Raw genomic sequence first — 25,918 nt, 5'->3', positions numbered from 1 at the left:
CTGGTTGTGGAACACGGCACCTGTCTGACGGTCGTCATGCTGTGGCAGCGGCTCACAAAGAGAATTAAACTAACAACTAGGATACACAGCCACGCACTAAAGCTTTAAAAGACAAAAGATGATGGTTAAAAAAAATGCAAAACAGTCCCATCAAAGCCTTTTTGCTCGCAGCCACAGGAGCCCTCCCGCCAATCAAGAACCTGCTCCTGTGGCCCCACAAGGCCTCACGGGTCTGCAGAGGAGGCCCTGTGACAGACCTTGCTGTTATGTATACACCGCACTGCGTAAGTCAGGTTGCGGAAGATGTTCCCTTCCATCTTGGCGCGGCCATAGGAGCAAACGAAGACACCCCCCTTGCCGTCCCGGAACAGGCACTTGCGGATGAGGCAGCCCTGAATGGAGCTGGCCAGTGCCATGGCCTCCTTGTCCTTCTGCAGCTCCTGCTGCAGCGAGTTCAGCACCAGGCAGCTGGGCAGCTGAATGGACGCTCCTGGCAGTGGTGGGCCCAGAAAGGAGCCCCCCAGCACAGGCCGCGGGCCCCGTACTTGGTAGGACAGTCTGTATGTGAGCTGGTCCTCGTCCTCATCCTCACCACTGGGACTCAGGCCTCCATCGCTGCTGTCTGGAGTCTGGGCCACCCTTTCCCCATCGCTGCCCACCTCTGCCTCCTGTGAGCCAGCCTTAGAGCCGGGCTTGGGGGAGCTAGAGGCTGGGCTGGTAGGGCTCTGGCTGCCCTCAATGACAATGTCACAGGTCCTTGGGCTCCAGGCCTGGTCCCTGCTCTCCAGGTCCAGGGACATTAAAGAGTCAGGGTCCTCCGTGGGGAGCACACTGGGAGAGGACTTGATAAGCCCCAGTAGATACTTGTAGGCCCAGTTCTTGTCTGCGGATGGGTGGCCCTCAACAGTCACAGAGTTGTTTTCACTGCCCACAAATTCACAGTTTTCCAGGACACACAGGGGCACGTTGTGCAGGAAGACATGGGTGTTTTTGAAGGTGCAAAACTTCACTTGGCAGGTGCCCGGGCCATGGACCTGGATGTGCCCGTTCTCAAAGTTGCAGTTGTCAAACTGGACATGACCTGATGTTGTCTGGGGAATGACAGAGAGAGAGAGCGGATGTGACAGGGGTAGAATTTGCAGTCGGTGCTCCAACTGCTCTTTAAGGAGGGGACACAGAGAAGCCATCTCTCCTGCGGATCACGTTCCCTTCCCTACCAAGGCATGTGTCAGCTGGCCCAAGAGGAACTCGGGAGCTGCTCTGCACCAGAAGGAAGATAATTTGGAGTTGCCTGGCCCTCCCTCCTTCCAATCCCAAAGGGAAGGGGACAAGAGCGGGAGTAGACAATGGCAGAAAAGTCCCTAGCTCTGTCCCTGACTAAGTCTGAGACCCGGGTGCGACACTGACTCTTGCTGAGCCTCAGTCTGCTCATCTCTAAAAGCAGATGACACCATTTACCTTAATAATGGCTGTAAAGTAGATGCCCGGCACACAGTAAGCACATTGTAAATGATTGGTGCTGTAACGGTCATTGCACACCTGAGAGACAATTTAGTTGTTATTGGTAGTAACAGTGGCAATATCATTTTTCTTGACTAGGTACCTCATCGAGGTGTTGCAATCAGTTTCTAGGCAATGCAAAAGCTGTAGACTGTTCTGCCAGGAGCTACCAACACCTCAATACTTCTCTGCTTTGAACAACTTCTGCTCTGTGTTCCTAGAAGGAATGTGTTGGACTGATATTTCCTGACCTTCTCTTCAGTCACCCTTGGTAAAAGCCTGACTTTCTTGACCTTCCACAGGGCAGGGCTAAGTGCTGAAGGTCACTGCTCCTGCACAGCCTCCCCTCTCTTTGGCCCTTTCTCTGGGCATGGTGCCATGGCCATGGAGTGTTCTCTGCTTCCTGTCACATGTGGCATCTCCTGGAAGCTGGCTTTCCCACCTAGCTGCTCCACCTGTGGCTCCAGTTGGTCCAGTTAGGAAGGGAAGAATTACAAAGCAATTTTGGTCTTGAGTCCAAGGCTCATATTTTAGTAGAGCTTTGTGAGGAATAACGCAGAATGCTGCTCTCTATTGATCACTGTGCCCATTTCTCAACTGGCGTGGAACTCAGAGGACAGCGTGATAGGAATAATGACTAAACTCTCAATTTCAACAAAAAAGGGGTTACCAATCCCACTGAGAAGAGGCCAAGGCTCGGGGTCAGGACCGGAGAGGCCATCCACCTGATGTGGACACTCACCTTAAACATGAAGGGTGAGAACCAGGCTGGCATGAAGACGAGGTTGCACAGACGTGTGGTTGAGCAGTGCTGATCAATGCTGGCTAGTAGGGCCACCTCACCCAACTTCCCGTGGCCTACGATCTCCACGGGCACCTTCAGGACGATTTCGCCTTGCTCTTCGTACACACCTGGGAACAGCACAATTCGATCATACAGGCTGGCCATGGCTAAGGCGCTGCCCAGGCTGTCAAACTCATGGCCTGGCCCGACACTCAGGGTACGGCGTTCCCTCCTCCGGCGAAATAGGGAAAAGCAGACGGAGGAGTCCAAGTCCAGGGCATTCTTGGTCCACGTCTTGGAGGCTAGGTAATGCTGCTTGAAGGCCTCCCTCCAAGACTCCGGCTCCACATCAGGCTGGTTGGGCCAGTTGGGGTGGCGGCACTCGGTGCAGCCCAGACACAGCTGCCGCCAGCGGGTGCTGTCAAGACTGAGGATCAGTTCATACCAGGCCTTGCACACCAGGCTGCAGCGGCCCAGGTCTGGAAGGTGCAGGTAGGCTAAGATCACACGCCACAGCTCCAAGGGGAGGCCGCCAGCCTCCATGGTCACCTGGGGGACAGACACAAAACAAAGAGGTTTTTACCAACCCTGCTTACCGTCCCCTTCTTACAATATCCCCTAATTTCTCCTGACCGCACGGTGAGCAAGTGAACAAGGCCCAGCCAATCATGTGGCTCCATCCCCTCAATCAGAGTCCTCCTCTGGGATTTTCCACCTGGAATCAGCAGGGAAGACTCTCTTTTCTCTTTTGTCAGATGCTATAGGATATGACCCCAGAATTGCTGGCAGCCACGTTCCCCACCTTGTGGAGAAAACCTTGTGGTACCAGAGCCAAGCAGAAACAAGGAAAGATGAAAACTGAAAAAGAGAAAAAAATAAAGCGATCACATGTGTCTATTTCCTCTTGGTACTGACTCCAGATGCCGGAAGATACCCTGAATCTTCAGTCTTCCTTCAATTCTGTGAGGGGCCTCAATGGCCTTCTTATGAAGTCCCTTTTTGCTTAAGCAGGTTTGACCTGAGTTTCTGTAACTTGTAACTAAGAGTCTGGACTAATACAGAGGGAACTCACCTTTGGCTGTTATGGTCCTAGCGCTCTGGATCCCCTAGCCTCCTAGGGAGGGGCCTCTATTTCTTCATACCAACAGGAGTGAGCCCTGAGGCAGTGAGTATCCGTCTGTTTCTCCTTGTTACCAAGTCAAATAATTACCACTGTTTTGCCACGTGAAGCAGCCTCAGGAAGGACTGCTGCTGGACCCGGGGCTGTGGGTTTTGGTCCTGGCTCTGCCACTGGTTATTAATGTAACTCCAGTGTCCTAAAAATCTACTGGCTGGCTGTCTGGCCATCTGCCTCCTTGCTACTTGCTGTGAAAATCCTTCCCCACACGGACAATTTACACCCCGTAGTTGTAGAGGTAGGGCTCCCTGCAGCCATGTGCGCAGGACAATGTGACTCCAGCCCCTGGGTGCAAAGGGCTGGACTCTAGATGGCTCCAACTGGGCCACTGAGACCTTCTCTGGGGGATGTAAGCTGTGATTGTAGAATCAGGCTGGCTTCTGCCCTGCACGGAGGGGAATGGAGGGCTTCTCTCCTAAGCTATAAACTCAAGAATAGTTGCTGGTGACCATTTTCTCCGGGGGTGGGTGGCAGAAAAAGCTAATTTACACTGAGGGAAGAATGAATCAGAGACACAGAAGAAAGCAGAGAAAAGAGTGGAAACAAGAGGGCTCCCAATTTCTCCCCAGCACTCCAGGTCATGGCTCTCATCTATTCTCCAAGTTCAGCTTGTCCTTGCCTTTTGAATTCCATCAGCTATCTCTGTGTGCTTATCAGTTCTTCTTTGTGCTTATGCTGACTTCACTGAATTTCCGTTATTTATACCTAGTTAAAGCCCTCTCATTTATGAGTGTGCATGTCCCCACCTAAAAAACAAGGGGGTAGTTACATGACCTAGAGCAATGTCCAAGTCTGAGACCCTACAAAGACTCTAGACAACTAGAAACTAAATCTGGAAACAGGGCAGACTTCACAACTGCCTTTAATCAAGAGTTAACCTCTCCAGAGCCCTGGTTTTCCTCTCGATTGTATGAAAATGATGATCAAACTTGTCAGCTATCTAAGCGCCAAGAAGGTAAGAAGCACAAACATAATCATGTCTGGAAGAAATTCTGGGCTTCTCAAGACGGGTGTGGCTTTAACTCTACAGATGAGCACTGGAGCCTGGATCTGTAGGTTTTCTAGAAGGCTCACCCCGTGGGCCCTGACAAGCCCTCCGCAGCACGGGGGAGAGCTGGGCTCTGGACTGGGAGCATCACAGAGAGGAGGCTGGGTTCTGACAGCTGCGGCTCCCCAGAGGAACACCACTTCATTCAACAGGGGTTCTGTGACACCGCGTCTCCTGGTCCGCACCTCCTCCTTCCGCTACACCTTCCCAGGCTTTTCAGGAGAAGAATGTTCTCCTACCCCTTCTCAAACCACTCTGTAGCTAAGTGATCATCACCTTCATTCCATTGGCTTCAACTACCGTTGTAAACTCCTGACTACAAAACCTGAATCTGCAGCCCCAATCGTCTCTTTCAAGCTCCCCACACGAATATCCAATAGCCTGTTGGGCATTTCTACTTGATGTTTCACAGATACTAAAAACAGCATCGGGAACAAAACTGAAGCTCAGCTTCCATTTCAGGCCATGACAGGATAACTGGAACTGGCTTCTCCCTCCTGCCATTGACAACTATAAAGCTGGACAAAATACAGGGGGCAACTGAATACTTGCTTTCAGGCACCGACCAGCAAGCTGCGCAGGATTGTGACCCTTGAGAGAAGGGAACCACAGGAGGCGAGCGCATGACTGCCCGGCTTCCACCAGGCGCACCCTGTCGCGCGGTGTACGGCAACGGAGCCCACGCAGAGCGGTAGCCGCCCTGAGCCGGCAGATCCGAGCTCTGTGCTGCTGAGCGGCGGGATCTCCGTGGGAGGGGACCGAACGAGCGCGCGGCAGCCGGGCAGCGGGGGTGGGCAGCTTCTTGGCTGGAAGCTGGACTGCGCATGCCCAGGCAAGACTTCCTCAGACCTGGGAGAGCTCCCCGCCGCTGGGTAAATGGTGGGACTAGAGATCCCGCGGAGCTGGGAGACAATGGAATTCCAACCCAGAACGGGGAGTGTTCATGCTGAGACTCAGAGAGGATGGGCCATAGGAATAAATTAAAATAGGAAGAATAAAAGTGAGCCTGACGGGATCAAAGGGCTCCACCAGTAACTTAACTGCCTGCTGGAATAAAACTTAACACTCTGAAAAACAAAACATGATCTAGACTCCCTCAACACCAGCCACAAGACAGTGTGGTACTAGCACAAGAGAAACAGAGTCCAGAAATAGACGCATACGTATAACCATCAATTGATTTTTGACAAAATGTCAATGCAATTCAAGGGTAAAGAAAAGCCTTTTCATCAAAAGGTGCTGGAGAAACTTGATATCCATATGAAAAAAAAGAGAATTTTTTTCTTTTTTGGTGAGGAAGATTGGCCCTAAGCTAACATCTGTTGCCAATCTTCCTCGTTTTTCTTTTTTTTTTGGGGGGGGATGATAAGTGTTATAGTATTTATTTATTTTTTAATTTTTTTTATTGAGTTATTGATAGGTTACAATCTTGTGAAATTTCAATTGTACATTAATGTTTGTCAGTCATGTTGCAGGTGCACCACTTCACCCTTTGTGCCCACCCCCCACCCTCTTCCTCTTGTTTTTTCCTCCCCAAAGCCCCAATACATAGTTGTATATCCTAGTTGTAGGTCATTCTAGTTCTTCCATGTGGGGTGCTGCTACAAAGTGGTTCAATGAGCGGTGCTAGGTCTGTGCCCAGGATATGAACCAGTGAAACTGTGGGCCGCTGAAGCAGAACATGCAAACTTAACCACTCAGCTGTGTGTCCGGCCCCCCCAAAAATGAATTTTTGACTCATACTTCATACCATACACAAAATTTAACTCAAGATTGATTATAGACGTAAACATAAAAACTGAATCTATATAGCTTCTAGAAGAAAACACAGGAAAACATATTTGCAACCTGAGGGTAGGCAAAGATTTCTGAGAACACAAAAAGGCACTAATCATAAAATAAAAAAACTAATAAATTGGTCTCAAAATTAAAATTTTCTGTTCATCAAAGGACATCATTAAGAAAATGACTAGACAAGTGATAGAATGGGAGAAAATATTTGCAATGCATATATAGGACAAAAGGCTTGTATCTAGAATATATTAAGACTCAATAATATTAACAACTCAATAATAAAGAATCCAACAAAAAATAGGCAAAGATTTGAACAGAAACTTCACAAAAGAAAAATGAACACCAATAAGTTCATGAAGAGATGCTCAGCATCATTAGTATTCATTAGTACTCAATTTGTATTAAAACCATCATGCGATAGATGCGTGTGCTTCACACACACCAAAATGGCTAAAATTAAAAACAAAAAGCACCAAAGCAGCAAAGAAGTGAAGCAACCAGAACTCTTGTCCATTGCTGGGAGGACTATAAGACACTAGAATCACTTCAGAGAACTGTCTGGTCGCTTCCTCTGCAATGAAACCTACACCCATCCTAACCCAGGAATTCTACTCCTGATTCACCCAAGATAAATGAAAATGTACATCTACAAAAGACATATGAGAATATTTACAGTGGTTTTATTCACAATAGTAAAACAAACAAAACTGGAACCAATCCAAATGCCTGTCAACAGAAGAGTGGATAATCAAATTGTGGTATATTAATACAATGGAATACTACTCAGCAATAAAAAGGGATGAACGTCTGACAGATGCAATAGCATGGATGAATCGTAAAAATAATATGCTAAGTACAAGAAACCAGTCACAAAAGACTATCTATGGTATGATTCCATTTAGTTCAAAAGCAGACAAAATAATCTATGATGATAAAAATCAGAACAGTGCTTGCCAGCAGGGTGAGGATTGACTTGAAGGGGTCACGAGGAAACTTCGGGAGTGAAGAGAAATGTTTTCTTTCTTCACTGGTATGTTAGTTCCATGGGTGCATACATCTGAAAAACCTCACTGGATTGTATGCTTCCATTCTATGCATCTTACTGTACGTAAACTGTATCTCAATTTAAAAACGGTATATATTATCATCTCTCTCCACCCCTGCTCTACAGCCTGTATTCCATGTCCTGGTTAACGGCACCACCATCCTCCACTAGCCGCTCCAGTCAGTAACTCGGGAAACCTCCTTGATGTCTTTTCTCCCTCCCTCCCTCTCCCAGATAGTCTTTCAAGTCCTGTTTCTGCCTCCTTAGGTACTCTCAAATTAGTCCTTTCCGCTCTGTCACTGTGTTATTTCTGGCCTCCCCAGCTTTAGTTGGATTACTTCAATAGATTCTTAACTGGTCTCCCTGGAACCAGTCCTGCCTCCATGCAATCCATCTGACATACAGCTGCCAGGGGAATCTTTCTAAAATATAAATCTGGTCATGCCACTTAGCTTAAAATTCCTCAGTGGCTCCCCATGGCTTCTAGGACAAAGCCCAGTACAGAAGACAGGTCATGAGCTTGTCGGCTTCTCTAGCCTTATTTCTGACATTCACCCCACTGACCCTCATTTTCCCAATAACATTCCTTTGAGAGGGCCTTTCCTTATCCTGTCTTAAATATTAAGTGCCTCCTCTGGCCTCCCATAGCACCCAGAGAACAGCTCTATCACAGCCTTTCTAAATGTAAAACAAAACAGAGTACACAAAGCAAATGGAGAGATTAGCGAGTCATTTGATAAGGCAAGCATCCTCTTGACTGCCACCTAGATCAAAAGACAGAATTTTGCCAGCCACTCTAGAAGCCTCTCCATGTGCCCCATCCCAATCCTCCTCCCCAATGTGAAAGTGGTAATCACTTCCTTAGCTTTCTTTGTGGCTTTATCACCTAAGTAGGCATCCTTAGATACTATAGTTTTAGTTCTGTCCTTAGGTTTTTAGCTTGACATGTGTTTGATTCTCATTTCATTTACAGGTTCCCCTTCCATCCCTCCCTTTTCTTTACAACTGATCTGTTGAAGAAGATGAACCATTTGACCATAGTTTCTCATAGTCTGAATTTTGCTGACTCTGCGCATTCTCATGGGAGAGTTCAACTTGTAACCCCGTCATCTGTATTGCCTGCATACTGGCACCTGGATCTCGAGGTTTGATCAGACTCAGGTTCCATGCGTTTAACCAGGCTACAAGTGACACTGTGTCTTTTTGTCAGGAGACATCCACATGTCTGGCTGTCTCTCTTTTTTTTTCTTTAGGAAGATTAGCCCTGAGCTAACATCTGCTGCCAATCCTCCTCTTTTTGCTGAGGAAGACTGGTCCTGAGCTAACATACATGCCCATCTTCCTCTACTTTGTATGTGGGACGCCTGCCACAGCATGGCTTGCCAAGCGATGCCATGTCTGCAGCTGGGATCTGAACTGGTGAACTCCAGGCTGCGGAAGCAGAATGTGCGAACTTAACCGCTGCACCACCCGGCCAGCCCCTGGCTGTCTCTTTTTTGATGTTGGTGTCCACTGATGTCCAATGCTATTTCTTCACTGAAGGTAACAAAATGATGATACTCTGATCATTTGGTTTTGATTTGTTTGCTGAAATAATTTTATTAGGACATCTTCTCTTCATCTACCATTTGGTTACCCAGTACACTTAAGAAAGGCCAGCTTGACTCTTTCATTTCCCAGGTTTCAAGCTAATGAATTGGTTCCCTCTTATTCTTTGAAGGTGACCAATTTGGGTTTTTTTTGTGTGTTTTTAAACTATTATTATGAACTATTATTATTATTATAAACATATCTTACAGGTTTCAAGTCTGTGAAATTGCTGTTCTTACTGAAGATCAAATTGAGCCATCTTTGGCCTCAATTCTTTTGACACAACCTCGGTAATCTTTGATAGCTTCCTTGCTATGTGGTATGTCAAGATGTTCCTGGCTCATTTTTCACATTTCCTGCCCAGACAGGGTATCAGACATTTCTCTAAGAACTTTTTTGATTGAAATTTTTATTGAGATAATCGTAGATGATTATAGGTCTGTATGCAGTTGTAAGAAATACACACAGATCTCGTATAGACTTTGCCCAGCTGCCCCCAGTGCTAACATTCTGCAGAACAGTATGTTATCTAGTTTTTAAATTTAGTATAAAACATCTAGCTGTCTATTTTATCTAGTGTAATATCACAGCCAGTCTGTGATGCTGATACGATCCACGACCTTGTTCAGATCTCCCCCGTTTCACTTGTACTCTTTTGTGTGTGTCTGTGCCTATATTACATTCTGGATAATTCTATCACCTGTGTAGGTTCATGTATCCACTACCAGTCAAGACACTGAACAGTTCCAACACCACAAGGACCCCTCAGGGTACCCTTTCATAATCACACCTACCACCTGCTGACTCCTCTTCCCCGTCCCTAATCACTGTCCTCCATTCCTAAAATTGTGTCACTTAAAAAATGTCATATAGGTGGAATCATACAGTGCCTAACCTTTGGGACTGGCCTTTTTTCACTCAGCTTAATTCCCTGGAGATTCCTCCACATTGTGTGTATCACTAGTTCGTTCCCTGATATTGCTGAGTAGTATTCCATGATACAGATGTACCGCAGTGTGCATTTAGAGAAGTCGGACAAATGCATTCACACGTGTAAGCCAAACCCCTATCAATAAATAGAGTATTACTGTCACCCCAGAAAGTTCCCTCATGACTTTTCTCAGTCAATTCCTACCCTAACCCTAAGAGGAAACCACTGTTGTGATTTTTCCACAATAGATAGTTTTGTCTTTTCTAGAATTTCGTATAAATGGAGCATGTATGCTTTTGTGCGAGGCTTCTTTCGCTCAGCATAACATTTTTGAGATTCATTCATTTTGTTGCGTGTATCAGTAGTTCATCCCTTTTCATTGCTGGGTAATATGTCATTGTATAATGTATTAATATATCAGTTTTTAAAAAAATCAATTCTCCTACTGATGGAAAACAATTGTTGCCAGTTTGGGGATATTATGAATAATGTTGCTGTGAATATTCTCATACAAATGCTTTATGAACATATGTTTTAACTTCTCTTCAGTAAATACCTACAAGTGGAATTGCTGGGTCCTTTTCCCAAAGAAGTTGCACCATTTTGCACTCTCACCAAGAATGTCTAAGAAACACCACTGCTCCACAACTTCACTAATATTTATTGTTGTTGGTCTTCATTTTATCATCCTGGGGGGTAGGTAATGGTATCTCATTTTTGTTTTAATTTGCATTTCCTTCGTGACTGATGATGTTGAACACTTTTTCATGTGCTTATTGGCTATTTATATATCTCCTTTTTGATGGGTCTGTTCAAATCTTTTGTCTATTTTTTAAAATTGGGTTGTCTTTTTATTATTGGATTATATGACTTCTTTATATACACTTTGCCAGACATATATTCTGTGAATAACTTCTCCCAGTGTGTAGCTTGAATTTTCATTTTCTTAATGGTATCTTTTGATGAGAAATTTTTAACTTTGGTGAAGTTTAACTTACCTTTTTATTTTAAATGATTATTGCTTTCTTGCAACTCAGTGAGAACCCTTTGCTAAGCCACCATGTCATGAAGATATTCTCCTACATTTTCTTCAAAAAGCTTTGTGGTTTTAACTTATACATTTTGTTCTGGGACCCATCACGAATTAATTTTTGTTATGGTATGACGTAGTGGTTGACGTTAAATTTTTTTACGTGAATATCCACTTATTTCAGCGCTGTTTGTTGAGAAGGCTATCCTTCCTCCATTGAATTGCTTTTGCACTTTTGTCAAAAATCAGCTGAGCTTATTTTTGTCCTGGTTTCTTTTAACGGAAGTACTATTTCAAGACGACAATCTGGGTATTAGAGATGTTTATTTCTGCTAAGTTTGGTCATTGTTTCTAAGCTGTTTCAGTGGACTTCTGTCTCCTCCACTGGACTGTGGGTTTCTTTGGCATAGGGACTGGATATTTGACGTCTGAAGGATCAATACCTGCTGTTGACCCCCTTCTCTACTCCAAGTATTCAGAACAACAGAAAAGATAAGAAAATCATTCCAAGCAACAGGGTATCTAGATTACTCCAGTACCAGGTCCACTTGTCCCAAGTTCTATGAGACTAGGATTCTGCTCTTTCCCAGGCTATGGGTTCTTTCAGGAAATGATGCCAATAAGCAAACCAGAAGAGATAATTACATGATTTATTGTTACCTACAATGGACTTGACCAGAGTCAGTGGGGGAAGAAACAGGTGAGCAGGACCTCTGGTTAGTGAACCTTTAATATTTCATTCTCCCATGACTCATTCTATCCTTACAACTTCGTATCTTTGCACTCCACATCTCTCCCAAACTTCTCCCCAGACCTTTCACGGCTCTGCCTCTAATTACTCTTCTAATTTGCATGCTCCTTTTATCATTACAGTGTCATTTGCAGGAGAAAGGAGCTCTGATGCCAGGGCCACTCGGAGTGGGTTAGACGCAGTTCAGTCTCAGGCCCTCTCCGCCAACTATGTTCTTGGCTCTCCTCATTTATGAGGTAATAAAAAATGTTCCTTTGCTGTCTCTCCAGAAGGTCTTGGTGACCTGGACACGGTTCTCTGAATTCAATGGCTTCATGTATTACCTTTCTTCTGGCTAGCCCTGACCTTCACACAGTCCCTTTCTGCTAACTAGCTCAGATGCAGCCTCCTCCTCCCACATAGCAGCTGCCCCTCTGTTCATCCTGTGTCCCACACAGCTTACATTTATCTTTCTGAATTTTTTATCTCCCTATTAAGAGGAGCTCACTTATAGTGCTTTTCTAGCTGTCCTCACTTCACTTCCTTTTTCCTTATTATTTTGCTCCTTCGATTTAAAACCACCAGAAGAACACAGTCATCCCCATTTTAACAAGTTCCTATGTGGAAGTATACAAACTATCAACCACCTGCACATTTCTTCCCAGCAGGCCTCTCATCTGAACCAGGACCAATTGCTGCATCTGGAAGGAGTATCTTTGGATACTTATTAAGTGCTTTGACTGACCTCTTAGGCTCCTTGTTCTACTTGTCCTCACCTCCCACTTTCTGATTTATTGGCTTCTCTGATTATAACTGTACGCTGTTCTTCCAGGGAGCACCATATACTGTTTACTTTCCGACATGCCTCATCCACGATGTTCTGTCCTTCTACAAGGGACAACTCTGACAGGCGTTCAAGAGTGAATCAGCTAACCCTAAAGGAACCTAATCTATACAGCCTTCCAGGTGACAGGCTTCCATGTGGCCATTTGCAGGTCTACCCAGTAGGGTTCCCCCTGGGACATGTTGCTAATGGTCACTATTCTAATTCTCAGGAGACCCAAAGCACAACTACCCAAATTACAACCACCAACCCTGGGAACTGCATCTTACCCCACCGCTGACTTGAACCTTGTTCACTGTGTAACAGCATTCAACCCAGACAACAGTTGTCTGCCCATATGACATCCCATAGCACCCAGCACTGCCAATTTCTGTCCCAGAGGAGTTTCCCACAGTTACCATAGCAGCCCATCAATAAGGAATACACTGGGCGACCACAACTGAGTTACAGGGAATACAGCAAGAACCAAACACACTGTCTAACACGTAGCACAAAGTACATGCTTAGTAACAGGGTTACTAATAGAGGTGAATTGCCATCATGCCTCAACCCCAATTTTTAGATAAATAATTAGTGTTTGCAAACTTATGTAAATTTACTATACAAACACAACTTCAAGGACCCTTCTTGCCACATGAGATTGCTACATCTATATAGAAATTTCTACATAGAAATTCTTAAAGTTCCACTGCTAATAAAAAGTTAAAGAATAAAAATCCTTTTTATTCCTCAGTTCGTTTGTTTTGCAAACATAGTCCTTATGCAGTGTGGGGAATAGCAGGGTGAGAAAAAGTGACAGGAAATGGACACAGCTAATAACAACCTGGGATAGGAAGAATTAAGCACCAGTGCAGCTTACAGCGCTCAAGAGGAAAGAAAAGCTTTAAACCAGCCTCGGTGGGCCTTCCCAGAACCACCCCGAAGGACTGCCGTGACGATGAAAAGATCCAAAGCACACTGTGTTGGGAGGGAGTGCTCTTCACCAACTATTCCAGTTTCCCAGGTCCCTCCTGTGGTTGAGAGGCCACATGATTAGTACTAGTCAATTTTGAGTAAAAGAGATGTGTGCTGGTTCTCGGCTGGAGAACTTAACTACCTATGCAAGATCACCCAAAGCTCTCTTTTTGCCCTGGTACAGCACTGGCAACATTTGAGATGATGGCTACTCTGGAAGCCTGGGTCCTCGAGTGAATAGGATGAGCAGACTCCCCTGCTGACCCAGAATGGACACACGCCATGCGTGAAACATAAGCTTTTGTTCTGGGGTAAGGCATGAAGAATCTGGCAGGCTTTTTGTTACTACAGCATAACACAGCGATTCCTGACTGATGAAGCATGTGAAACTCTAAAGGGCACCATTCTGAAGCTCCTGGACCCCTTGAGATTGCCCATTCCATGACTAGTCTGCAGTGACTTCAGTATCTTCCCCAGTACTGAGCCGAAATCTAGCTCTTAGGTACCTCCCCAGTTGTCTCAGTTCCGGCCCCCTGGAGGCACTGGAGTTCTGCTCTCTCATAGGGCAGGTTGCATGTTTGGTACAGGGCTTCAGGGGCAAACTCAGAAGTTTGTACTCTGTCCACTGTAGGTTCCTCAGGAGGGGAGTGGCCTGATCATAGCTATGTTTTAAGGAGATCCATCCAGGAGAGGTATATTGGGTAGAATAGGGAGGGCAGAAACTCACAACTTTGCAAATGTTAAATGACAGTTTCTTTCCCTCAGGATGATGTGAGGGTCTCTGGGGATTTTAGGCAAAGGCGCCTGACACAGGAACTACTGGGGCTTCACTTTTCTTGGAGTTCCAAGATGCCTACCCCGCAGTGGGAAGCAAAGGGCCTTGCAGCTGGCCTCTCAGGGGAAGGAGGATTCCCTAGCAGGGGATTTTCCATCCTTCAGCACCTGCCTTCCTCCAGACTTGCCCATGTCCTGACTCTAGGCAACACCCGGGGCTGAATCTAGAATAAGGCTAAATCTGGAAGGAGGTTGACAATTCCTCCCCTCAGATGAGGACTTCCTTCTATTCGAGTCATTCCCTGTTGTTCCATTTGGCTTTATTTACTATATCTTCACATGACTCCATGGGGATCTATGCAGCCACAGGGATTTCTATAACCAGGTAACGCTTAAAAAAAACGGATTCAAGTTTTGCCATTCCTTTTTGCCATTGGGGCCTCAGAGGTATGGAATTAAAAGCACCGAATGTCCCCTGGGGCCTGTGCACCTGGAGTGTGAGGCCTCTAAAGGACTGGAGAAACAACTGTGGGAACTTGTTTGGGACGGGAGGGAGCAGGGCCTGGGGTAGGCTTCAGCTGTCCCTGTTTTATGTGTTCCCAAGAGTGTGGGAACACAGGGTCTCTGTGTGGCACCCTCCTAACAGCCCACTGGAGGTAGGCACATGCCTCTGAGCCACCTGGCGTCCCCAGCCTCAGTGGGAGAGGCGGAGGCACCCCTCTCGGGAGGAGAGTCCCACAAGACTTGGCTTTCAACCTGTAGGCTCTGCTGCTTCCCAGCCCTGTGACCTGAGGCAAATCCTTTTTTTTTTTTTTTTTGAGGAAGATTAGCCCTGAGCTAACTGCTGCCAATCCTCCTCTTTTTTCTGAGGAAGACTGGCCCTGAGCTAACATCCGTGCCCAACTTCCTCTACTTTATATGTGGGACGCCTGCCACAGCATGGCTTTACCAAGCAGTGCCATGTCCGCACCCGGGATCCGAACCAGCGAACCCCGGGCCGCCAAGAAGCAGAATGTACGCACTTAACCACTGCACCACCCGGCTGGCCCCATGAGGCAAATCCTTTAATCTCTCTGAGCCTACTTCCCCATCTGTAAACAGGCTAATGACCACTGTCTTGCTACACTTCATGAGGATTTTGAGAATTTCCAAAGAAAAAGGTCACAAATATTTGTTGATTATCTACTGTTGTGGTAGGCACTGTTCCAAGTACTGACAAGACAAAGGCCCTACCTTCAAAGTCAGACAATACATTTAAAAAATAATAACATAAATGCTATGAAGAGAAACAACACAGACCATAGGGTGTGCATGTGCGTGTGTGCACACGCACGTGTGCTATTTTAGACGGGGCTGTTAAGGTAGGTCTCTAAGGAAATGACATTTGAACAGCCCTGAGTGACATTTAAGCCATGGGATGGGATGAGATCACTAGAGAGAGAGTGGAGAGAGAGAAGTGTGATGAGCGAGTCCTCGCCAGCCTAGAATCTAAAGGGCAGGAAATGGAGAAAGGCTCAGTAGAGGAGAAACTGGGAGTGGACCCCTTTAGAAAAGTAGGCAGAACTCTAGTCAGTGTCAGGCACTGGAAGTAAAGCTGTGCTCTGTTTTGTGTTGCTGTCGAGACCCCCACTGCTTCTGAGAGGGGGGTTCTCTGGGCAATGGAGTTTGCTGAGCACCATGATGGGTAGGCAAGTTGGGGTCAGGAATAAAAGCTCTCCGGACCTCTTATAGCTCGCTAACACTCTGTGTGAGTGGGTTTGCGGGTGAAGGGCCATGAGGAAGTACCGAGTTACACCATACAGACCAGCCCTGTGGAAAGTGCGAGAGCATATGCAGGGGCAGGGTGGTCCGGTGGAGAGCGCCTGAACATAGACTCTGGGGACATTCACTTGATCAGTGAGATGCATTCTCCACTCTCAGGAGCTTATCAGCTTTTATATAACATGCTTTTCTTTATTGTCTGTCTCCCCCGAGTAAAATGTAAGCTCCTTAAGGGCAGAAACTGTATCATTGCTTTGTACTGTGTCTAGAACTATGTGCCTGGTCGGTATTAGGTGCCCAGGAAACATTTACTGAATGGACCACCATCACCATGATCTGGAATAGTAGAAGAGCTGAGACTATCCAAACCATTAGCTCTAGAATCCCTAGCGCGACACAGAGCCCTGTGGAATAAAAAAGAAGTGAATAAAACCCAAGTGTGTTGTCAACACTTGCTGTGTGTAAGAAGACCACGCGGGGGAATCAGGAATAAGATAAAGACCTCACCCTCAAGTCTGGCAGGAGACAAAGATATCTCTACCCCCATCCCCTCAAAAAGAACCAAAACAACAGAACAAGGGAAAAAGTGCTCAGTGCCATAAAAGAGGAAAGCCCCTGTTTAAAGAATAAAAGTGTGACCTCCAGCTTGGGGAATCAGCCAACAATAATAAAATGCAACAAAACCAGCAGCAGCTACCATTGACTAAGCACAACTATTTGAAGGGCACAATATTAACCACTTTTCATGCATTATTTCATTGTATTCTCTCAACACCTCTCTAAAGCCTTACAATTCACAGTGTTGTTCCCAGGACCTAGGAGCTGGTTAGAAATGCCAACTCGTGGCCCCAGCCCATACTTACTGGATCAGAACCGGCATTTTAACAAGATCACCAGAGAACTCATGTGCACCATACACTTAAGAAGCACTGATTTTTTTTTCAAAGATTGGCACCTGAGCTAACATCCCTTGCCAATCTTCTTCTTCTTCTTCTTTTTTTTTTTTGCTGCTGCTTCTCCCCAAAGCCCCCCGGTACATAGTTGTATATTCTAGTTGTGAGTGTCTCTGGTTGTGCCATGTGGGACACCGCCTCAGCATGGCCTGATGAGCGGTGCCATGTCCTCATCCAGGATCCAAACTGGTGAAACCCCGGGGCGCCCAAGCAGAGTGGATGAACTTAACCACTCAGCGACAGGGCCAGCCCCCAAGAAGTGCTGATTTAAAGCATTATTGTCTTCATTTTACAGATGAAGAAACTAAGCCAGAGAGAACTTATGTGATGAATGACTTACCTCAAATCATTTACTAGAGAGCAGCAGAGGCCCCTTTTGAAGCCAGGCCTGACCCCCAAAGACTAGGTTTTTAACCATTAAGCTAAGCTTCACAGAAGAGGTGGCATCTGAGCTGGACTCTGAGACATGAATAGACTGGGGCATCCGGAGGATGGAGACTGCAGGCAGAGGAGTGTCAGCAAGGCCCCTGGAGGGCGACCTCCAGCCAGCTGAAGACACAGTACGGAGTTCGGTCTGGCTGCAGCTCCCCGAGTCTGAAGGGGTCAGGGAGAAAGGCCAGATGGATCAGTTCATAGAGTTTTCATTAATTTGGGGGGCAGTGGGGAGCAGCCTTGAGTCCCAGCACAAAAGGCCCTACCCCATACTGAGGTGACTCAGGCAAAACAGACCTGATGGGCTTCTAATTGAGCTCTCCCTCTCCCTCATTGGGTAATTTTGAGGCCAGAGGACTTAACTCTGCTTTAATGACGCTGTATAACGAAGAAAATGTACTTGCTTCCCACCTAAGGGAGGCCATATCAGTATCAAAGTGGCAGGAACATTGTTTTTAATAAAAAAGGGGGAAACAAAAGATCGAGGACAGCTCAGAACTCTATTTAGTATCAACAAAGGAAAAGAAAATTTCCTCCCACATTATGAGGCATACTAAACACTAGTGTAAATAAGTACAAAGTGTATTAACTGAGCAACTGCAATGGGTTAGTAATTTTAGATCTTTCTTCAAATCAAAGTAAATTTCCCTAGTTTTGTAGATTTTAGTTTGAAAGTACACAAAGAACAAAATATTGTGAACCATGTAAGGGCCCTGTACACATACCTACACCTACACACATACACAGCCTATTGCAAATGAGACAAAACAAAACTTTGAAGATGACAAAAGTCTCAGCTGGGCTTTTCAGCATTTCTTCAAATCTCAGCTGTCTTCAGCCTGAGAAATAACCAGCTGTTTCTTATTGTCAGCTTTGAAATTGGATGACACCGACCAGAATGTGTTCGGGTGCATGTATGGTGCTTTCTTGAGTGTGGCTGCAGCCCCAGGGCCAGCTCTCCCACCCTCAATGCAGCGCCGGTTCACTGTGGTTCACCTAGGAGAGCGCACTGGGTTGGGAAGCTCAAAACCTGTTTTGGTCCTGGTTCTCAGTCACTGGGTGGTCTTGGGGGGGGCGGGGGGTAAAGGTGTACTGAGGGCTTACTGAAAACCAGGTGCTTTTATATGTCATCTCAATGAGCGCTTAGAACAACCCAAGAGGCAGTGGTCTTCTTATCTCCAATTCCAGGAATAAACTGTTCCTCCGCTTTTTATTTAGTTAGCAAGCAGCACAGCTGCGGCTCCTCACCTGGATGGAGTCCAGAGTCCCTGCTCTTTCCACTACAACAGCCTGCCTCCTACTTCCCTTTCTGAGATTCTGGGGTTCCTAACTTGAAATGATGGTAGAGGACTTTCTAACCTCACCATTACGGACACATAAACTCACAGACCATGAAACAAGAATGAATTTAATTCTGCAGTTATCATGCATTAGTGTATCACAGTGTCGGAGTTGGATGTGACAAAGCAGAACTCTCTTAGGAAGCCTGGCCCAAAGATTAGGACCTCTAGCCAGAACTGGTGAAAACAGGCCCATCCACCCCAGGGGACAGCAGACCTCTGGCCAGCAGGGGGCAGTACAGCAGCAACAAGCAATAAACACCCCCAGCGGACCCCAGCCAACCCAGACATCTTGGCCACCTCCCTCTGGCCTCCTCCCAGACGGCATGTCTGTGGAGGGAACGATGTGACCAGTGTCTCTTTCCCACTACCTCCTGCCTCCCAGTCGGCCACAAACTGCTTCCCAGCCATTTCTCTTTAATCACTCTCAGCTTGAGGCAATTCCACACCAACTGATTGTTACTCTACACCCGAAATTACACATTCAGTGGAGTCAGACCATCCTCTGTCTCAGCTTCCTCATCTATAAAAGTGGGGATAACAATACCTCAGGGAGTTGTTTTGCACATGAAATGACAGAATGGATGGAAATCACTTAACATTGTGCCTGACATACGGTAAACACACAATAAATGGTGATAAATTCCCTCTCTCCTATGACGCTTCCCTTTCCCTAAATTCCCGTCTTTTTTTTTTCTCTGTATTGCATTTGAACCAACCCTCCAACATCTTAGGAAAAAAATTGTATGGTCAATAAGTCAAGTTAGGGTTTTTTGTAGTGAGGTAGAGAAACAAGGAGCCCATGGAGGGAGCGGGGCTCGCTGCCCCCTTCCTGGCTACGATGCAGACACACACCAGGCCAAGGAGTGAGTGCAGAGGATTCTTTAATGTAACTGAGCCAACAAGGTTTGTAGCTGCCAACCATGCGATGGCAAAGAGAGCGAGTTTTCCTTTTCAGTACTGTATGACTGGAACAGCGTGGCAGCAACAGAAATTCACCCATGCAGGCACTGCCCCAAGTTCTGAATATCCATTCTAGTGAGTGTTTTGATTGCAAGTGCAAATAAGGGAGGGCTTTGCATAAGGGTATATGTGGACTATTAAGGATATGGGATTTTACGGAAATCCAAGAACAGGACCATAGCAGGGCTGGGTCTCCCAGAGTCTAGAATGAAAGATCTGGACCCACGGCAGCTGGAGACTGTGGGTCTTCACTTATCACATGACTCACCCCTCCAGGGGTGTGCTCCATTCTCCTCTTGCCTGAAGTCTACGCAAACATTTCTCTGTCTTGTTGCTTCTGCTTCCTCATAATTTATCAGCTAGCCAGGACTCCTCAAAGGCCTGATTCTACCTCATGGCTTCTGTCTGTATACACTGCAGCTTCAATTTCTCTAACTAAGCATCCTTCTGCAGTCCCCAGTTCAAATTTCTAAGAGAGAACATGCATCTTTTCTTCCACTAGGTCACATCACAGGTCCCTGGTGATCCTATGAACTGGCTGTTCTTGGGTCTGATGTCCATCTCTGGTCCAGTAAGTTTTGAATAGGGCTAGCGATACAGCAAGATTTTATGGAAGAAAACATGGCTGGCCGGGGCTGCCTCTACATGAACAAGGGTTGTGGATGCAGAAGTTTCTCTCGGAAAGAGCTGTGAGAATAGCAAGCACCACTGCTAACATTTTGAATACATTTCCACATACGAGAGGGCCCCACACCAGCTCTCCCTCACCTCTGCTGCTGTGGCCCACCAAGACATCCTCAGCCAACAATGCCAAAGTGCCCAGTGGTTGGTGGGCAAAGAAACTGTTTGACCAGACTCCTCCTTTTCTGTTAGTGGGCTCCTGAACAGGTGACGTCCTCCTCCTCTTTTCTTCTACAGACTAAGTGAGTTAATTCCAAACACAACATCTCTAACCCTCTTCTTTCTTTGCATCATTCTTCCACCTATTACTCAGTGTAGGGGACCACAGTAGCAATAACTTGTGTCTGCCCGGCACACCTTCCCTCTTTTGGTTCCTTAGAGGAATTCCACTCCCATTCCATGTAGTCCTGGTGGTCCGTCATTCCCAGTGCCTCAGCCCTCCACCACATAGGATGGAAACTTGACCCCAAGTAGACAATCAGAATATCCCATCCCCCTTGCCAGGGATGGCGACAACTCAGGAGAGATCATCTGAAGAACGAAGCCAAATTAAGATAAGCAAGGTTGAGAGATGGAGAGAGAGGGGGCCCGAAAAATATTTTTTGAGCCCTTGGATTCAGCTCTGCAGTTTTGTAAGCCAACGGATTTTCTTTTTAAAGTTAGGACAGTCTAAGCTGATCACTTGCAACCAAAAGAGTCCCAAGAAACATAAAGTTTCTCAAGTAAATTCTCTGCTCTCTCATTTTGTTCCTCCTTCATCACATTTCTTCCCTCTGTGGGTCCTTAAATGACTCTAATCAAAGCTGACACAAGGTATTAGAACTCGTCTACCACTAAGCAGAAGGGGATAGAGTCCAAGTGGTCTAAGGTGCTCATCCTGACCAAAAGAAAAGCGGGGATATTTATCACCTCCATAATTTATCAACTTTGGTTAAATTAAAATTTCAAAGGTAACCATTAAATAAGAGCAACTACATAATGTCCAAACTAGTAGAAGGAAAAAAAGTGAATGATTAAAAATAACCCCAAAGAGGGGCTGGCCCCGTGGCCGAGTGGTTAAGTTCGCGCGCTCCGCTGCAGGCGGTCCAGGGTTTCGTTGGTTCGAATCCTGGGTGCGGACATGGCACTGCTCATCAGACCACGCTGAGGCAGCATCCCACGTGCCACAACTAGAAGGACCCACAACAAAGAATATACAACTATGTATCGGGGGGCTTTGGGGAGAAAAAAAAAAAAAGGAGAAAAGAAAAGAAAAAAAATAACCCCAAAGAAGGGAAGAAAGAGCTAAAATGAAATGGAGTATGAGCAAGACAAGTACATGGAAAGCATAAAATATGAAGGCAGACTTAAACCTAAATACATCAGTGGTTATACTAAACGAATATGGACTAAATGTTCTAGTTAAGAGACAAAAACAGCCTACAAAAAACAAAACCCAATTATATGCTGTCTAGAAGAGACATATTTAAAACACATAGATACAGAAAGGATGAAACTAAAATGATGGGAAAAGATACACCCTGCATAGATTAACCAAAAAAGGATGGTGTAGCTATACTCAAATCAGATAAAATAGAGTTAAGGCAAAAAAAAATTCTTTTACTAAAGATAAAAAGAGCAACTTCATAAGGCTAAAAGGTAAATTCGCCAGGAAGATAGAACAACTTTATATCTGTATGCACTTAGTAATAGGGTTCAAAAATATAAAGCAAAAAATTAAAAGGTGAAGTAGACAAATTCATAAATATAGTTGGATATTTTAACACATTTCTCTCTATAATAGGTAGAATGGGCAAAAAAAAAAAATCAGTGAGGATAAAGAAGATTTGAATTAATAAACTTGATCTAAAGGCATTACATACAACGTTGAATCTAGTAACTATAGAAGACACATTACTTTCAAGCATACATGTAACATTTATAAAAACTGGCCATAAACAGAGTCCTAACAGAAATTTCAAAGGATTAAAATTATACAGAACAAGCTCAGTGACCAATCAGTTAATAAAAGATAACTAGAAAACACTCATGTTTGGAAATTAAGAAACACATTTCTAAGATACCTATGAGTCAAAGGGGAAATCACAATGGAAATTAGAAAATATTTAGCAACAGATGACTGAAACACGACATACTCAAACTGAGCTCCTGCTGAGCAATAATTGGAGGAAAACGTGTAGCCTTAAATGGAAAGAATACAAATTAAAAGGATAAAAATTAATGAACCAAGCATCCATTTCAAGAAGTTAGAGGAAAAAACCAAAATATATCCAAGGAAAGTAGAATGAAAAAAATAAAAGAGCAGAACTTAATGAAATAGAAAACAAACTTACTATGGAGAACATCAATGAAGACAGAAGTCAGTTCTTTGAAAAGAACCTCTACTGAAACTGAAGGAAAAAAAGGGAAAGCATAAAAACGAAATCAGAATGGAAAGGGGGATATCGCTACAGATGTTGCAGATATTAAAAGAACAAGGAAATATTATAAACTTTATATAAATAAATTTGAAACCTTCAAAGGGACAAATTTCTAGAAAAATATTACTTACTGAAAGTAACTTAAGAAGAAATTTTTAAAATTGTCCTAGAACCATTAAAAACATTGAAGCTGTGTTCAAAAATAACATAACATGGGGCCAGCCCCGTGGCCGAGTGGTTGAGTTCACGCTCTCTGCTTTGGTGGCCCAGGGTTTCACCAGTTTGGATCCTGGGTGAGGACATGGCACTGCTCATCAGGCCACGCTGAGGCGGCGTCCCACATGCCACAACTAGAAGGACCCACAACTAAAAATACACAAATATGTTCCGGGGGGCTTTGGGAGAAAAAGGAAAAAAAAAATCTGAAAAAAATCCCAACATAACAAAAGACAACAAACTTCCAGACCCAGATGGCTTCATCTCTGAGTTCTCACACACTCAAGGGACAAAGGAGGGAGTTAAAATGAAGGATGGAGGAGGAGGGTGGGTATCAGTTAGACCTCCGGACTAACTGGAGCAGCAGGGACTGTAGTTAGCCCCACTGATCTTCCTCTTGTAAGTTTTCCCAGAAATTGTGACCGCCCAGAATCCTGGAGAAGACGCATCTTAAAAGACTGAACTTAACATAAGGGAATGCATCCAAATGGACTGTAGGGAATACTATTGGTGCCCCACCCAGATCCTCTTTATTGGTTAGCACACCCCTCCCCCAGATACAAGGTCAGCTGATAACTCACAATGTCCCTTTCTCCAGAGAACTGCTACCTCACTTGTTATACCTCTCTTGCCCTCCTCCCCCATCCTGCTTCTTTCATTCTCCTTTTCCTGAGCACCTATCCCCATATATTACTTGAACAAGAATCCCCATTTCAGACCATGCTTCTAGAGAATAGGATCTAAGTTACCACTATTTAAGAGGGTGAAAAAAGAGTCACAGAGTAGGAGAAGATATTTTTAAAATGTATAACTGACAAGAGACCACTAACCAAAATATATAAAGAACTCTGACAAATCAATAAGAAAAATGAAAAATAAGCAAACACTTTAATAGGCAGTTTACAAAAGAGGCCACCCAATTAACCAATAAAAAAGTGTTCAACATCAGTGGCAACCAAGAAAAGAAAATGAAAACCACAAGAGTTATCATTATACACCCATGAGAGTAGTTTAAAAATTGATAACTGACAATATCAAGCATTTGCAAGGCTGTGAAGCAACTGGAACTCTCATATACTGCTGGTAGGAAAGTAAATTGGTACATCACTTAGAAACAGTTTGGCATTTTCTAGCAAAGCAATTCCACTTCAACATATATAACCTAAAGACACTTGTTCACATACACAATAGAAAACATCTAAGGATGTTCTTGGCTGCAACTGTTCTTGAGACTCAGAAACTAAAGCAACACAAGCATCTGTCAACTACAGGCTGAATAAACATACTGTGGCATATGCATATCATGAAACACTGTTAGCAATGAAAATAACTAAGGTCATTCATTACATGCATGCAGCTCACAAACAAGTTGAGCAAAAGAATGAAACACAAAATGCACACAGCATGATTCTCTATGTATAAAGTTAAAAAACTAGCAAAAGTTAACTATATTGTTTAATGATGCAAATATAGGCGACAAAACTACAAAGGAAAGCAAAGAAATGATTCTCATGAAAGTCCAGATAGTGATTTCTTTTGGGAAGGAGGCTCTGATTTGGAGGCGGGTGCTGCTGAGTACTGGTAATGTTCCATTTCTCGACATAGGCCGTAGGTACATGTGTATTTCCCTTGGAATTGTTAACGATACATCTGTGTTTTTTTCCTGCATGCGTTGTTACATATCATATTTTTAAAAGTTTAAAACAAAGACAATGAAATAAACATAGTGATTATTGTTTGATTCTTAGAAAAGTTGAGGGAACTGAAGATCCTTCATTTTTAAATTAAAACCTTGCCCCCCAAATCCCTAACAACATGCCAAGGAAAATTTCAATAATGCCTACTGTCTTAGGACTACAGAGAGAGACACTGTTTCCTGGGAACAGATCTATGCTTCACCAAGAGTCACCAGAGGGCCCCTCCTACATATGAAAAGTAAGGTGAGTGGGCACCCAAAGGCCTAGGGGAGCTATCTGGGTGAAGGTGTCATTTCTGAGAATCCTCTGTAGGCAGAATCCTGGACAGGAAGTAGAACCAATTTGCCAAAAACCTGTGGGTCAGAGTTAGGAAGCGGAGAAAGGATTGAGCCTCCAAATCCAGATGAAAGGTTTGAAAATGGGGAAGTCTCTTGGATGGTCTGGGGTGACCCTGCCCAAGGCTGCTAGCAGGAAAGGGCCCCATATGCCCCTGAAGAGAACTCACCAGGAGACTGGGGAAACCCGGCCTGGTGACAGGCTTAACACGTGGCCCAGAGGCTGTGCTTGGGGGAGAATAGCTAAGCATGTGAGCATAAACTAAAAGAGCTCTGACCTTGGAATCCATGCATAGGATCAAGCTGGCAGGAACCTGGTCCAATGAGGGTGTTGAGCAGCAGTGACTACACATCCTTGGACCGTGCAGGACAACTCTTCAATAGTGATACCATATAGCTGTGTCAGAAAGAACAATGTGGGTGGACTGCTCAGACTCTGCAGCTCTCTCCTCTGGAGAATGGAAGACTAAGCGACTTCTTTGGATTGTTTAATCCCACAGGGGGCTTGGACGTGGGAGACATCGGAATTCTTACTAATAAGGACATTAAAGGACTTGGAAGATTACTTGGAAAAATAAAGAAATATGACTGCATTAGAACCTAACTGGTGAAATGAGACACAAAGGTTAAACATCTAAAGTGAAACAGACAAACTCTTAATCAAATGTCTCTGTTTATTCACCTTTAGTACACAATATCATGTGTTTGAAGAGGAAACTAATACGTCACTGAGCTCACAGAAAGAGGGTCAATGAGAGAAATTAGGCATTTCACTCAAAGCCCATGACCATGACTCCAGAGAAGGTGCACTCATTAAGGCACACTGAAAGAACACAATGCTTCCTGGACCATCTATTATTACCATGTGACTGAGACGGGGACAAAGAATTTCTTTCACACCTTCCTTGAAAAGCATCTT

The 25,918-nt window shown here is 44.8% G+C and overlaps 1 protein-coding gene across 5 annotated transcripts in view; it reads right to left on the bottom strand.

Annotated features, from left to right (window-relative positions):
* Window positions 1-25,918, bottom strand: part of FBXO10 (F-box protein 10) — a 49,089-nt gene that overhangs the window by 20,954 nt on the left and 2,217 nt on the right. For 2 of the 5 annotated variants that reach the window (XM_014861154.3, XM_014861155.3), the window contains exons 2-4: window positions 2,243-2,833; window positions 1,459-1,539; window positions 258-1,091 (exon numbers count right to left, since the gene is read on the bottom strand). In XM_014861154.3, coding sequence (XP_014716640.3) covers window positions 258-1,091; window positions 1,459-1,539; window positions 2,243-2,833 — 1,506 coding nt within the window. Of the gene's footprint in view, window positions 1-257; window positions 1,092-1,458; window positions 1,540-2,242; window positions 2,834-25,277; window positions 25,397-25,918 lie in introns of all 5 variants that reach the window. The other 3 variants (XM_044779204.2, XM_070519167.1, XM_070519166.1) reach the window with 3 other exon arrangements.

The sequence above is a fragment of the Equus asinus genome, chromosome 10 (genome assembly GCF_041296235.1).
Source record: "Equus asinus isolate D_3611 breed Donkey chromosome 10, EquAss-T2T_v2, whole genome shotgun sequence".
Lineage (NCBI taxonomy): Eukaryota > Metazoa > Chordata > Mammalia > Perissodactyla > Equidae > Equus > Equus asinus.
Note: the sequence above shows the minus strand (reverse complement) of the source record. Positions and strands in the feature narration are given on the sequence as shown.